At 38.8% G+C, this 14,005-nt stretch overlaps 1 protein-coding gene across 2 annotated transcripts in view; it reads left to right on the forward strand.

Moving 5' to 3' along the window:
• Positions 1 to 12,956, forward strand: part of CCDC12 (coiled-coil domain containing 12) — a 182,951-nt gene extending 169,995 nt beyond the window's left edge. Inside the window, exons 6-7 of one of the 2 annotated variants that reach the window (XM_074197754.1) lie at positions 451 to 527; positions 1,026 to 12,956. In XM_074197754.1, the coding sequence (XP_074053855.1) occupies positions 451 to 527; positions 1,026 to 1,090 (142 nt within the window). In that variant the 3' untranslated portion in view covers positions 1,091 to 12,956. The remainder of the gene's footprint in view (positions 1 to 450; positions 528 to 1,025) is intronic. The other variant, XM_074197753.1, reaches the window with a different exon arrangement.
• Positions 12,957 to 14,005: the final 1,049 nt, after the last annotated feature.

Consider the following 14,005-nt stretch of genomic DNA (forward strand, 5'->3'; position numbering starts at 1 on the left):
ACTGGTCTATTGAAATATCCTCCATCTTTTGTGGTTTGATTCAAGTTTAAAATAATTTAAATAGTCTTTTCTTACATCTCTTAAAGAACTTAGTATGTACTTTTCCTATGTCTTCTATTCTGGATTGTAATATAGTTATTTTTATATGATCATCTCCTTTGATAGATTATGAATATAAGTTCTTTGAAATCCTGGATATATTCTCATTTATTTCCTTTTATGCAGAGTAGAAGTTTAATAGATATTGCCTTTCAATGAGTTAAGCTAATTTATCATTTTGCCTTTGGTTTGACTGGAGGTCACTAAGTCACTGTCATAGATGAAAATTATCTCTACTCCAGCTCTGTGAGCAACCAATTTCAGAATTTACAGACCTTAACTCTCCTTTGAAGGGAATACGTTCCTGTGTGAAAGTAATCTATCTCTATTCTTTTTTTTTCTCATTTCTAGGGACTTAAAGAGAGATGTGGCCAAGAAATTGGAAAAACTGGAAAAGAGGACGCAAAGAGCCATTGCTGAGCTAATCCGTAAGCTTGTTGACCTCTGGCATAGATCCCAAGCAGAGGGAGTGTCAGAAGCAATTTTAAGAGGCACTAACTTTCCACCAGGCCCAAGAAGAATTCTAGAGGGGAATGTCTTGGGCTCTTAAGGTCTATACTGTGACAGTGTCAAGAACCATTCTGGAGCTGTCACTGATGAGAATCATAGCTTTAGAGGTTAAGGACCTTAGAGTGTGTCCAGATTCATATTTTGAAGCCCATAAAGATTAAGCCACTTGTACTAAGTAACAAGACTGAGTGACCAGAGTCAAACCCAGAATAATTTGATTCCATTTGAACATTTTCCCCATTCAGTTTCTCAAAACACTGGTGGTGTGGCATATAACCTTTAAACCCGAAATATAGAATACACTCTCTGCCCTTCTGCTCTCAGAGCCCATCTCTTTGAAACTAAAATATTATTTAATAGACCATCCTTAAAGGCCCCCATTTTACATTCCTTCTGAACTTTCTTTTTCCTTATAGGAGAAAGACTTAGAGGCCAAGAAGATGAGCTGATAACTGCAAAACCAGAAGAGAGTATGGACTGATTCTTCTAGACCAGCAACAGCCCTCCATCATAGTCCCCAGAATGATCTCCACCATGGTGTTCCTTTTAATGTCCACCTAGATGTATCTTAGACCACATTTTAGAGGTGTGGCTAAAGTATATCTGATACTACAATCTAAGTGAACAAAAGACTTAAGATGATACATCAGTGAAAGTATCTCTGCAATTGTCATTCTGATAGCTGTTTTTTTAATCAGTTCACATGATAACATATTCCATTTTTAGTTTACTTTTTCATTTCAGTTAACATTTTTTAAAAATTTTGAGTTCCAAATTCTTTCCCTCCAACCCCCTTCCACACCCAATGAGAAGGTAAGCAATAATATCAATTAGACCTGTGACATGTAAAACATTTCCATATTAGCACTTTTTTTAAAAGTAAGAAAAATGAATAAAGTGAGAAAATCATACTTTAGTTAGCACTCAGTTTCATAGCATTTGGAGTCTTTACTAATAGCAACAAACTTCTGTGATAAAGTATCTGTCAAGCTAATCAATTGCTGGCCCTGGGGCAACCTAATTCTGGACAGGTAGGGGAAGATAGTAAGGCAAGAAACAACATTGTTGTGTATAATATGTATATATATATATGTATAGGTGTATATATTTTATACTCTTTCTATTTTTTTTTTTTAGAAATAAGCCCAAGTTTGTGACTGAGACTGAAATGCTTGTCGTGACTTAGTTGTGACTCAGAAAAAGAGGGAGCAATATGACCCCCTTATTCAGCCAATTCTTTACCACATCCCTCTGGCCTGTAGTAATATTTCATCTAATTGTGAATGGAAAAAGGTTGGAGTAAACTTTAAATAGGTTACCTCTTTGTCTAAATCAAGGGAATGATAATTGTTAAAAAAGCTAGGCCTGGGGCAGCTAGGTGGTGCAGTGGATAGAGCATTGGCCCTGGAGTCAGGAGTACCTGAGTTCAAATCCGGCCTCAAACACTTAATAATTACCTAGCTGTGTGGCCTTGGGCAAGTCACTTAACCCCAATGCCTTTCAAAAACCTTAAAAAAAAAGAAAAGAAAAAATAAACTAGGCAGTAAAGAGGGGAGGACAGTTCAGGTGGGTGTAGGTACTTCTGATTTTGTAAATGCTACTTGTACTCCTTATGTCATACCTTCTAACTCTTACAACTAACTCTGGGAGTAAAGGCAACAGAATAAACTCTCCCAGCCCAAAGGAAAAATCCCATTGGAAATTCAAGGGAACACCATTCTTAGGGCTTGATAGAAGTATTCCTGTGGGGTGGGGAGAACTGCTCTGTTTTAAGCAGTTCCAGGAAGGTCTGAGGAGTCCAGAGTGGAAGAGGACAAACAGTGGAAACAAAACTGGCCTTAAAATAAATTGGATAGGAAGCATAGCTACTGGCTCTGAAGCTGGTGAGCCTTTGCTTTGCATTCTACCCCAAATCTGACTCAGGTAACTCCATTGGGAAACATCTGATGAATGATAAATGTTAGTTATTTTAAGTTGTTGATTTGAATCAGAGCAGCTAGCAAACAAAGCATCAAGAACTGATTTAGTGCTTTCCATCTAGCCATTCAGTAAGGCCCAGCCAGCAGGAGAATCTTCTCTCTTCTGCCTCCATCCAAATGACCTACATTCTTCTCCTTGTTTTTTAGCCTCATATTCAGGATGTAGTAAATCATTATTATCTCTGCTAGAAATGTTATGATAGTTTACCTCCCTAGAACTCCATTCATGTCCCTGAGCTCTGACTCAGGGACCTCATTTCTGCCTCTGTTTGATGTGTTGGCACTCAAGGGCAGGGACTTTTTCCTTTATATTTATATCCACAATTTCTGTCACTGAATAGCCACTTAATAAATACTTGTTGATGGATCAATCCTTTGTTCAAATGTTTTTCTAGCTCAAATACTTTCCTCTAATGCTTTCCTCTAATCAATGGAACCAGGAAGTTCTATTATGGGGAGCTTGCAAACTTGAACATTGATTGGGTTGAAAATTGTAAGATAAATTTACTTACTGTCTTATTTATTTAGTTTAAAGATTTGAGTAATGAAGCCAAAATTTAGCCTCCATGAATCACTGGACACTAATTGTGCAGTGGACGTGGGAATCCTCAGGCTGTAAAGGTTGGGAACCTTTGGACCTAGTCTAAGAAATAGAAGAAACATGAAAGTAGATCCAGCCAATCATGAGGAGGACTGTTCAATCTTTCATAGGTTCACATATTTTAAGCTCAGAGTTAAATTCTCAAACTCTTTGGATTAGGAACTCCTTTACAATCTTAAAAATTGTTGAGAATCTAAAAGTGCTTTTAATTATGTGGTTTATAGCTATCAATATTAACTATTAGAACCCCAACAAAGTTTTGAACTATTTGTTAAAAAATAATAAACCCATTTTGTATTAATTTTTTTATATTAATATTTTTTGTGTGGGGAAAAAACTACACTTTCTAAAGCAATAAAAGAAAAATTTAATGAGAAGTGTGATGTTGTACTACATATTTTTGCCATTTTCTTTAATGCCTGGCTTAATAGGAGGGAGTTAAATTATTATTTCTGCTTTTTAGGGGGATTGCAAGGAGGCAATTGAACTTACATATCTTGTCCAGGGTCACACAGCCAATGAGTGTTTGAGATCAGATTTGAAAAAAGGTCCTCTTTACTTTAGGACTGCCGATTTATCCATCCTACCCACAAATTACCCCTTATATCTGCTTACTCATTCTGTTGTTACAGGTTGTTTTGTTGAAGAAAACCTGACTACACAGGGATATAACTGGAAAAGGAAAGGAGTATTTTAATAGGCAAATAACATCTTAGTATTATTATTTTGAAAGTGCTTTTTCTTAGCCTCATGGACATCATGAAAAATCTCTATGGACCACAACTGAGCTATCTAGACCAGTCTTCTTATTTTATAAATGAGGAAACCAAGTTCCTAAAAGACTTCACTTACTTGCCTAAAGTCACAGTATTTCTAAATAGCAAAGCTAGCATTCAAAAACCAAATTTTCTGACCTCAAATCCTGCTGTCTCTTTCATCACATTGATCTGATTATGAAGCTCATGTGATAAGGTTTCCCTTTACCACTTCCTTTTACTTTTTGAAGTGATAATGCTCACACCCTCAGGATCTTTTGCAAAAATTTTGCAAGTGATTTGCTATTGTGTTGTTTCCTTTGGACATCATTCCCTGGTAAAGAGAATATCTTGGCTGAGGTGGATTCTAGACTCTCTGCTACTATGCTGTAGTGATTGCTTTAAATTGGTTAAAATTTCATATGAATTGATTAAAGTCAATGTCCATTTCTTTTTTCATTTTCATTGTTTATGTAGGTCAGGTTGTTACTAATTTAGTTGCACATACCATTTTCCTCTTCTCTTTATTTTTCTAAATTAGGTTGATTTTTATCTTTGTTCTAATAATTTGATGGTCTATACCTCCACATTGGTAACCAGTCATTTCCTGTTATGATATAGTCAGTTTCAATTTTTTCTTTGAAGTTTGGTGTTTGCCATGTTTAATAATGCTTTCTAACTCCTATTGAAGAAGTCTTGCTTTCTTTCATGAGAGGTATTGAAGAGTGTTTGATTCTTATTAACCTTGTGAATTGGAGAAGGAACTAATTTAAGATTTTTTTTTCTAAAACAAAAGATGCTTGATATTTTATCTGTATAACTGTAACGGAAGGACTTATTAATAGATTTAGAGAACTAAACAGCTAGAGAAATTTCTTAATGGTATTTCTATCATCTGAGTTTGGAGAACTAATAGGATGAAGAAGTGCATTTTGCTATTCTGAAATCCTTTGGTATTTCATATTTGAAGTTCTTGAATTTGGTTGGTGGTTTATTTAAATTATTAAGAATAATACTGAGGATATTTGTTCTTTTCTATACTCTAGTAGTCCAAAGAAGAGGAGCTAAGCTTTATTTTTACAAGTTTTTAAAAAAGTTATATTGATGTTCTTTTATGTACCATAGCAATATCTTGATAGTATTCTAAACCTCCTTTCTCCTTAATATCCTTTCTTGTATCCAAGAAAAAGCTTTTTAGAATTTTATTTATTTAAGGAAATGGGGTTGAGTGAATTGCCCAAGGTCACACAGTTAGGCAGTTATTGAGTGTCTGGGGTTGGATTTGAACTCAGGTTCTCCTGATGCCAGGGCCAATGCTTTATTCACTATTCCACCTAGCTGCTCCCAAGCCAAGAAAAAGTTAAAAACTACATAGCTGTCCAATCAGTAGTCTCTTCTCTCTTTACCCAGAAGAGAGAAATGTTTCATTTGTTCTGTGGAGTCAAGATTTATTATTTCATTTAATCTGAATTCAGCTGGTTTTACTTAGATTATTCTTGTCTTTGTCTCTGTTTTCCTGATTCTGCTTTCTTCACATTGCCTCAGTTCATCCATGTAAGTCTTACTATAATTTTCCAAATTACAAGCATACTCAAGCAAAGCAAATTCCCATAATAACCATGCATTAGCAAAACCATGGAAACAATCAGTGGGGAATGGCCAGACTAATTGTGTTACATATTAGAGTACTGGATCTAGAATCAGAAAGACCTGGATTCAAACCCTGCCTCAGACTCTTCTGAGGTGTATCTTCCTATCCATTTCACTTAACCAATATTTGTTTCCTTATCTACAAAATGATATGGTTGGACTTGATGGCCTCTAAAATTTAAATCTGTGCTTAAAAGCAAAGCACAAAAAAAAAGAAAACACACACACACACACACACGTGCGTGCGCATGCATGCACACGCATGCAGAGTGATGTGGACCAGAAAAAAACGAAAACAAACCAAAAAGACCAAAATGACATCACTATGTTTGAGACAAATCACTGTGTGCCTGACTGTGGCTAATCAGACTAATATGAGTTTGGTATGCTCTACCACAGATCAGGCAGAAATAATTCATGTGAACACTCAGGGTGGGTATTATAAACTTACGTATGTCACATTTCCTCTGTGCTGCTTCAATTCTGCCTTCATAGAGCTTGGCACCCTCCCTGATGAGGGCATGCCATGCTGGGGGGTTCTGTACCATTGTCTCCTGTGCTGTACAATCAATTATAAGATTCTTGAGACCTTAAGGGTATCCCAGTATTGCTTCTTCTTACTTCCTTGTAAACCCTTGCCCTTGTCCTGTGTGAGTTCTTCATAAAATAGTCTTTTCGGCAAACACACTTCTGGCATTCTAATATTGTGTCCAGACCATCGTAGTTACACTCTCTGTAATGTTGGAGTGCTTGGCAGTTTTGCTTGAGAAAGGACCTTAGTGTCTGGTATCTTCTGCCAGGTAATCTCCAGACAATTTAAATGGAATCAATTCAATTTCCTGACATGGTACTGGTAAACTGTCCAGGTTTCACAGCTATATAGTAATGAGAGCTCTGTAGATCTTCAGTTTGGTAGTTAGTCTAATGCCTCTTCTCTCCCTCATTTTCTTTTGGAGTCTCCCAAATATGAGCTAGCTCTGGCAATGCCTATGTGAGCCTCATTGTCGATGTGTATCTCCCTGGAAAGGACACTGCCAAGGGAAGTGAACTTGTCCATAGTATTCAAAAGTTCTCCATTTGCTGTAATTGATGGTTCCACATATGGATGCTGTCATGCTGGCTGATTAAGCATCTGTGGTTTTTTTGGTGTTAATTATTAGGTCAAAATTAACAGGAGCAGCAGAGAATTTGAGCCACACTTTGTTTCATCTCAGCTTCAGAGGCTGCATTGAGTGCATAATCATCTGCAAACAAGATCATGCACCAACATTTCCTCCACTTTGGTCATCCTTTTGGTAGCTAACCTTGATTCCATGTTCATCTTCAGCAAAGGCATCTGTTAACATGCTAAAAAGCATGGGAGCAGGGACATATTCTTGTTTCACTCCACTGGTGACAGAAATCTGGAGAACATCATCCACTATCCAGAATCCCGGGCAAGCATGAAACTGATGTATGATACTGATGAACTTCGGGCAACCAAATTTTGACATAATTTCCCATAAGATCTCATGACTGACTGTATCAAAGGCCTTGGTTAGATCTACAAACATTGTATACAGACCTCTATCTGTTCCTGGCATTTTTCCTGGAGTTGTTGGGCAGTGTTCCTTGATCCCTTCTGAAGCCACACAGGTTCTCACCTTCTAGGTGAAGGAGCAGTTTATTGAGAAAGACTCTGACAATAATCTTAGCAGCAGTGACTAAAAGAGAAACAACCCTGTGATTGTCACAGGACAATCTTTACCTTTATAGAGATGGACAATGGAGGCATCCTTGAATTCTTGGGGGACAACCTCTTCATGCCATATAACCTAGAAAATTTTAGCCAACTTTTGGATGAGTAATGGACCTCCCACCTTGTAGATCTCAATTGGAATAGAATCAGAACTAGATGCTCTGCTACTTGAGTCTAATGGCATTCAAAACTTCAGTTGAAACTTCAGTTAAGGACTGATTGACTTCAATTTGAGGTACATGGTCAGTGGCTTCTGATTGATTGACAGTCTGTGAAGAACACTATGAAAGTGTTTAGCCCATGTCTCTAGGATCGGTCCCTATTATTAATCCATATGGATCCATCAGCAACTGGGTTGTTGAGATGCATCTTGGGTCTTTGGCCCATAAATAACTTTCAGGGCATCATAAAAGCACTTTGGATTATTACTCTCTGCATAAAACTGAATTTCACCCAAATTTCACCTTATGGAGCCAAGAGTCCTGTATCTCTCTAAGCTTCAGACTTGTACTTTTATTTTTAATGGAATTAAATACTGCCTTCTTAGAAATGGATATACTATTCTATTGGTAAACTGGAGTTCTTGTTTTTCATTTAGCAACTTCTGTAATTTCCCCATCATTTTCATCAAACTAATCTTGATATTTGCAAATGTTCTGACCCAGCTGAACAAATGTAGTGATGTACACTAGATATTTGAAAACTGCCCACTCTTTCTGTTCCTCTGTTATTATGTTTGCTCAGTTTTCCCTCCAAGTTAGCAACAAATTATTCCTGCTCAGAGAAACATTCTACTCTGTTAATGTTAAGTTTTTTAGTAGTCTTTTTTTTTTTTAAGATTTTTGCAAGGCAAATGGGGTTAAGTGGCTTGCCCAAGGCCACACATCTAGGTAATTATTAAGTGTCTGAGGCTGGATTTGAATTCAGGTACTACTGACTCCAGGGCCAGCACTCTTGTACCACCTAGCTGCCCCTTTAGTAGTAATTCTGCCTTGGGGCTGCTGCTTGGATTGTATATGAATATTTAGCTTAGAGAGGATGAGTCTGTGATCAGTCCAGCAGTCTGCACCACACATTACCTTTGTTGTTCTCATATCCTGTCTGTCTCTTCTCCTTGCAATCACACAGTCTATTAGATGTCAGTGTTTGCTGCAAGGGTGTATCTGGGAAGTTTTATTGTGCTTAGGTAAATGGAAGACAGTGTTTGTGATGAGAAGGTCATGAGATGCCCAAGTCTTCAATAGAAGGTGGCTATTGCTGTTGCTCTTTCCAACTCCATTTCTCCCAAAGACTTCCTACCATGTCTGATAATCTGAGCCTATTCTAGCATTAAAGTCACCCAGAATTATAACCCTGCCCTCTTTTGGTATTGATGATAAGGGTCTCTAGGTCTTCACAAAATTTTTCTTTGACTTTATCAGGGTTAATCATGGTGAGAGCATAGGTACTGATGATGGTGGCATGTTCCTGGTGTCATTGTCACCTTTTGGTAGGTAACCAAGCTTGATGACCAGATTAGGGTTTTTTGGGGGGATTTTTTTGGTCTCTGTTTTTGCAAGACAATGGGGTTAAGTGGCTTGCCCAAGGCCACACGGCTAGGTAATTATTAAGTGTTTGAGGCCGGATTTGAACTCAGGTACTCCTGACTCCTGGGTGGGTGCTCTATGCACTGGGCCACCTAGCCACCCCAGATCAGTTTTGACTGCAAAACCTATCCCAGCTTCATGGTGCTCCCCTTCACTCCAGAAAAAACGAATAATCCAGCTTCAACTTCAGTAAGTTGGCCTACATTTGCCAGCCTTGTTTCACCTAGGGCTGCTATTTGGACATGATACCTGCTGAGTTCTTTTGCAACAAAAGCTGTTCATCTCTCAGGTCTATTGGATCTTGTGTTATCTATGAGTGCTTACATTCCATGCACTGATAGTAAGTGGAATGTTCTCGGAAGAAGTTTTTGTAGATTTTTTTGGTGAGTCAACTGTGTTGTGGATTCCCCACCTGCTGTGTTAATCAGGCCAAGGTGGGTAAGCAGACAGTTTTTAGGTCACCTTTTCTAGCCTCTCTTCCTCACATCATGAGGTGAGTTGTGCATTCCTTAAAAGGGCCACTCAGTCACCCAGGGGGCTGCTGAATCTCACTGCTACTTGCAGTGGAAATGACCCTATGGCTTGGGCTGCTTGTGGCAAGTTTGTGACTACAGCTCCCAGTACGTCCTCACCCGCTGTTTCATCACTTGCCTGTCACACAGGACTTTGAGATAGGAATGCTAAAGTGATGCTGGTGATGTCTTTTGTTTTTGTTTTTTTAGATTTTTGCAAGGCAAATGGGGTTAAGTGGCTTGTCCAATGCCACACAGCTAGGTAATTATTGTCTGAGACTGGATTTGAACCCAGGTACTCCTGACTCCAAGGCCAGTGCTTTATCCACTACGCCACCTAGCCACCCCTGGTGATGTCTTTTGATGTGTGTGTGTGTGTGTAGATTGAATTTAAGTGAGACAGAATTTCATGAAGCCATTGACTCACTCTTCCAAAGTCATCATGATCCAGTCTCGAGACAGTCAAGACAACGTGATGGCTCTAGAGGTTGGGGATGACCTTGGTGTCTTCAATGTTTAACCAAGCTCTAAGTGCTCCACAGCTCCTGCTTCAGCTGCCTTCATGGCCACTGGAACAAAGTGTTCTCATCTGCCCATTCCACCAGTGGAAGACTTCACATGCTTAGGGTAGACACTCTCCCCAACTAACCAATGAGTTTGAGACTCCCTTGGTCCATCCTCAACCTGATTTAGCCCGTCTGTGGAAATGATTTACTGAGATGTGGCTGCTGTGCATGCTGCAACTTCTTGGAGCCATAGGTGAGAATTAAGGTGGCTCAGGTGGACATTGAAGGTGGAAAACATCCCTGAAGAGGGTTGGGCAGCCCTTACACCAGAGTTACTAGTCTTTCTTGAACACACCATACACCAAAAGAGTACATAAAAAGATACTTTTTAATAGTTGTAAAGCTCAAGGTAAATACAATGGAAATTGTTGGCACTGTTGTGTCCAAGTTAATAACTATTTCTCAGGTTTGGGTAATTTTTTTCTTTTAGGCTTTTGCAAGGTAATGGGGTTAAGTGGCTTGCCCAAGGCCACACTGCTAGATAGTTATTAAGTGTCTAAGGCCAGATTTGAACTTGGGTACATCTGACTCCAGGGCCAGTGCTCTATCCACTGCACCACCTAGCCGCCCCTGGGTAATTTTTTTAAACAATTATTTAATTTCTAAAATTGATTTTCTTTGAAGAATTTGGTTTCCTGGTTTTGCTGCTCTTAGGATTTTGCTTGCTCTTCAGTCATTGTATAGACAACTAAACCCATGTTTCTGACAATAGAAGTGAAAATAAAATTTACACATTATAAAATTCAAAGCTCTAGAACATGTGTTACCACATCTTTTTCAGGACTCACACTTTTATCTTTTCTGTAGACAATCTCATGCTCCTTTTTCATTATGAGAGAAAATAAAATCTGAAATTTACCATGCATGTGCACATAGGAAATAAAATAGGGATGATCTTTTTTCTTCACTAAAAGAGCATACCAAAAATTTTGTAACTTCAATTGGAAATAAGTTTGGTGTTTCTGGAATAGTTTCATAGGATAAGGTATTTTCCCCAATACCCTTCCTCAATATACTTTTTAAATTTTTTTTTTTAGGTTTTTGCAAGGCAAATGAGGTTAAGTGGCTTGCCCAAGGCCACACAGCTAGGTCATTATTAAGTGCCTGAGGCCGGATTTGAACCCAGGTACTCCTGACTCCAGGGCTGGTGCTTTATCCACTACACCACCTAGCTGCCCCCCCATATACTCTTGACAAGATTCCTGTCACACTGGAGTAGAATGTGGGGAGGGAGAGGGAGGGAAGATGAATACCACGCATTGGATGCCCCAGAACTACTTGGTTTCTGTGATACTGCAGTAGCCTCCTTTTCCTCATTTAGACCTTACCATGGAAATGGATCTTTGGACCCAAACATAGAACCCTGATCTCTAGGTTCCATTTCAGAGAGCTTCCCAGGCATGGCCAGGTATCTTCTAAAGCAATGAACATTGTGATCAGAGGGGAGGTGCCGATATCAGCAGGAGAGCCTTGTTACTAAAGCTACCTCTTGGGCCTACCAGGCAGTATAATACTATGTCATCTTGCCCCCTTAACACATGTATGATGACCAACTACATGATGGGAAATCAAGAGTATAGTGCATAGGGAGGGGGAATAAATCTGTTTTATATGGCTTGTTTATGACTTAAAGTTTTACCACAATCCTATCAGGAAGGTAATTCAAAGATTAATGCTCCCATTTTTCAAAGAAGGTAATTGAGCCTGAGAGGTTCAGTGACTGGAGTGCTAATCATAGGTCTCCTGAATCCAATCAGAGCTCTTTTCATGATACCCCCTAATAATCTCACTCAGACATTGACACACTTCTTTATATGCTTTGATAGATGGGCACAGCAGGTTGGCACTTATGGTATGCTTGTGTAGTTCTTCCACAGACACTCTGAAGAGCTTTTCTCTATTTTCAGTGTGTCATTTTCTCATTAGAACAGACCTGTGAAGTAGGGCAAGAATGCTTACCTTCCTCTGACAGGAGAAAACACATAGAAAAAGGTTCAGCAGCTTGGACAAGGTCACATCTAATTAGTTACAGAGCCCAGCTAGCCAATTGTAGAGTCCAGGCTAAACCTTCCTTTAGATCTGACTGATTCTGGGTCTGTAGATTTGAAACTTTCATATACTTGTAGCTAATTCTTTAACTAGAGATGAAAACCTTCAAAGTTTCCAGCCCAGGTCTAATTGTAGTGCCCTTCATCAATCTGCAAGAATCCCCTGGATCTAAGTAGGGGAGGACAAGCCCCTGTAGAAGGTCCTCTTCTGTGAAAGTGGAGGGGTTCTCTGCCTGAAGGAACAAAGCCAATTAGCCGCAGGAGGATAAGGGGTTGGAGCTTGGGGGCTTGCTGAGTGTATAGGTTGTCATGGTGGGCTTGAATGTATAGAATTTATGTTCTATCAGCTCATAGAAGGGCTCACTGTTGAGCCTGTAATGAGACAGGTAGTGATAGATTTAGCATCTTAGGACCTGACCTCTAATATTGTCTCTACTTTTCCTTCTGGATGGCCTTGAGCAAATTTCTCCCTTCTCTGAACTCCCAACTAAAATTTCACCTGCAGGAATTGCTCTTAATTCTAATGTCTTCCCTCTATTATTTTCTTTTTGTCTTGTATAGATCTTGTTTGTTATTGTTTTTGGTTTTTAGGTTTTTGCAAGGCAAATGGGGTTAAGTGGCTTGCCCAAAGCCACATAGTCAGGTAATTATTAAGTGTCTGAGGCTGGATTTGAAATCAGGTACTCCTGACTCCAAGGCCGGTGCTTTATCCACTACGCCACCTAGCCGCCCCTATAGATCTTGTTTGAACATGTTTATTTGCAGATTGTCTCTCCCATTAGATTGTGAGCTTCTCGAAAGCATGGATTATCTTTTACTTTGCATTCCTGCATTTAGTGCACAAGGCTGGGTTTTGGAAGATCGACATTCTGTGTGTGTGTGTGTGTGTGTGTGTGTGTGTGTTTGTTTTTGTATGTGTGTATGTTTGTGTGTGTGTGTGTATATATATATATATATATATATATATATATATATATATATATATATATATAATCTTTCATTTCCCATAAAATTCTCTTGAATAGTAGGTGGTAATTAAGTTTCCAGGATCCTTTCCTAAAGAAAAGAGGTTTATTAGCACCAGTTTTAGGATCCCAATTTAAAAATTTTATCCCCTTTTCAGAAACCCTTGTAAATGAACATTGTTTACCATCTCGGGGAGGGAGAGAGAAAACTTGGATCTCAAAGTTCATTTAAAATGAACATTAAAAATTGATTTTACATGCAATGTGGGAAAAGAAAATATTATGAAAAACAAAAATAAAAGAAACCAACAAAACCTTGTAAAACTGACTGGTTCATTGCCTGCAGACCTCATTCACTCTTTCCTCTCCTATGCTTTAATCTTGACAGTCCTTCAAGACCATCAATTCAAATACTTTTTCCAAGGTCCCATTATTCTATAGCCAGTATCTGGGTATTCACACAAGTAAGACAGTATAGGATTTTATAGGTCTTCTGATCTCTAAGAAAATATTTCTTCTATCTCCCTTTGTCACCCAGGACCTCAAAGATGCACAATAAAGAACTCATTCATTGAGTCTAGGATCAAACAGTGACACAAATGAATTCTGGCTATTTATTCTACCATATGACCTAGACTACACTTAGACTTCTCAAGATCCAACTGATGTAGCTAGTGTTGCTTTGCTTATTATGGGAGGGGATGCAAGGGTTTAATGTACTGTGAGTGTGTATGACTGGGGGAGAAAATGACTACTATCCCTTTGGAAAAGGGGAGATGGGACTGAGAGGTGGACATCAGAATAGCACTTCTGCTTCATGAAGATGTTCAAAGTTGGACTTTCTTCATAAGACAGAGAATAATAGAATTGGGGAAGTTTGGTCATCTAGTCTAGTGACAGATCTCTGGTCACATCCTATCAGTAAAAACAGTTTTGAGGGGCGACTAGGTGGTGCAGTGAATAGAGCACCGGCCTTGGAGTCAGGAGTACCTGGGT

Source organism: Macrotis lagotis, chromosome 8 (assembly GCF_037893015.1).
Source record: "Macrotis lagotis isolate mMagLag1 chromosome 8, bilby.v1.9.chrom.fasta, whole genome shotgun sequence".
In the NCBI taxonomy this organism is placed as follows: Eukaryota; Metazoa; Chordata; class Mammalia; order Peramelemorphia; family Peramelidae; genus Macrotis; species Macrotis lagotis.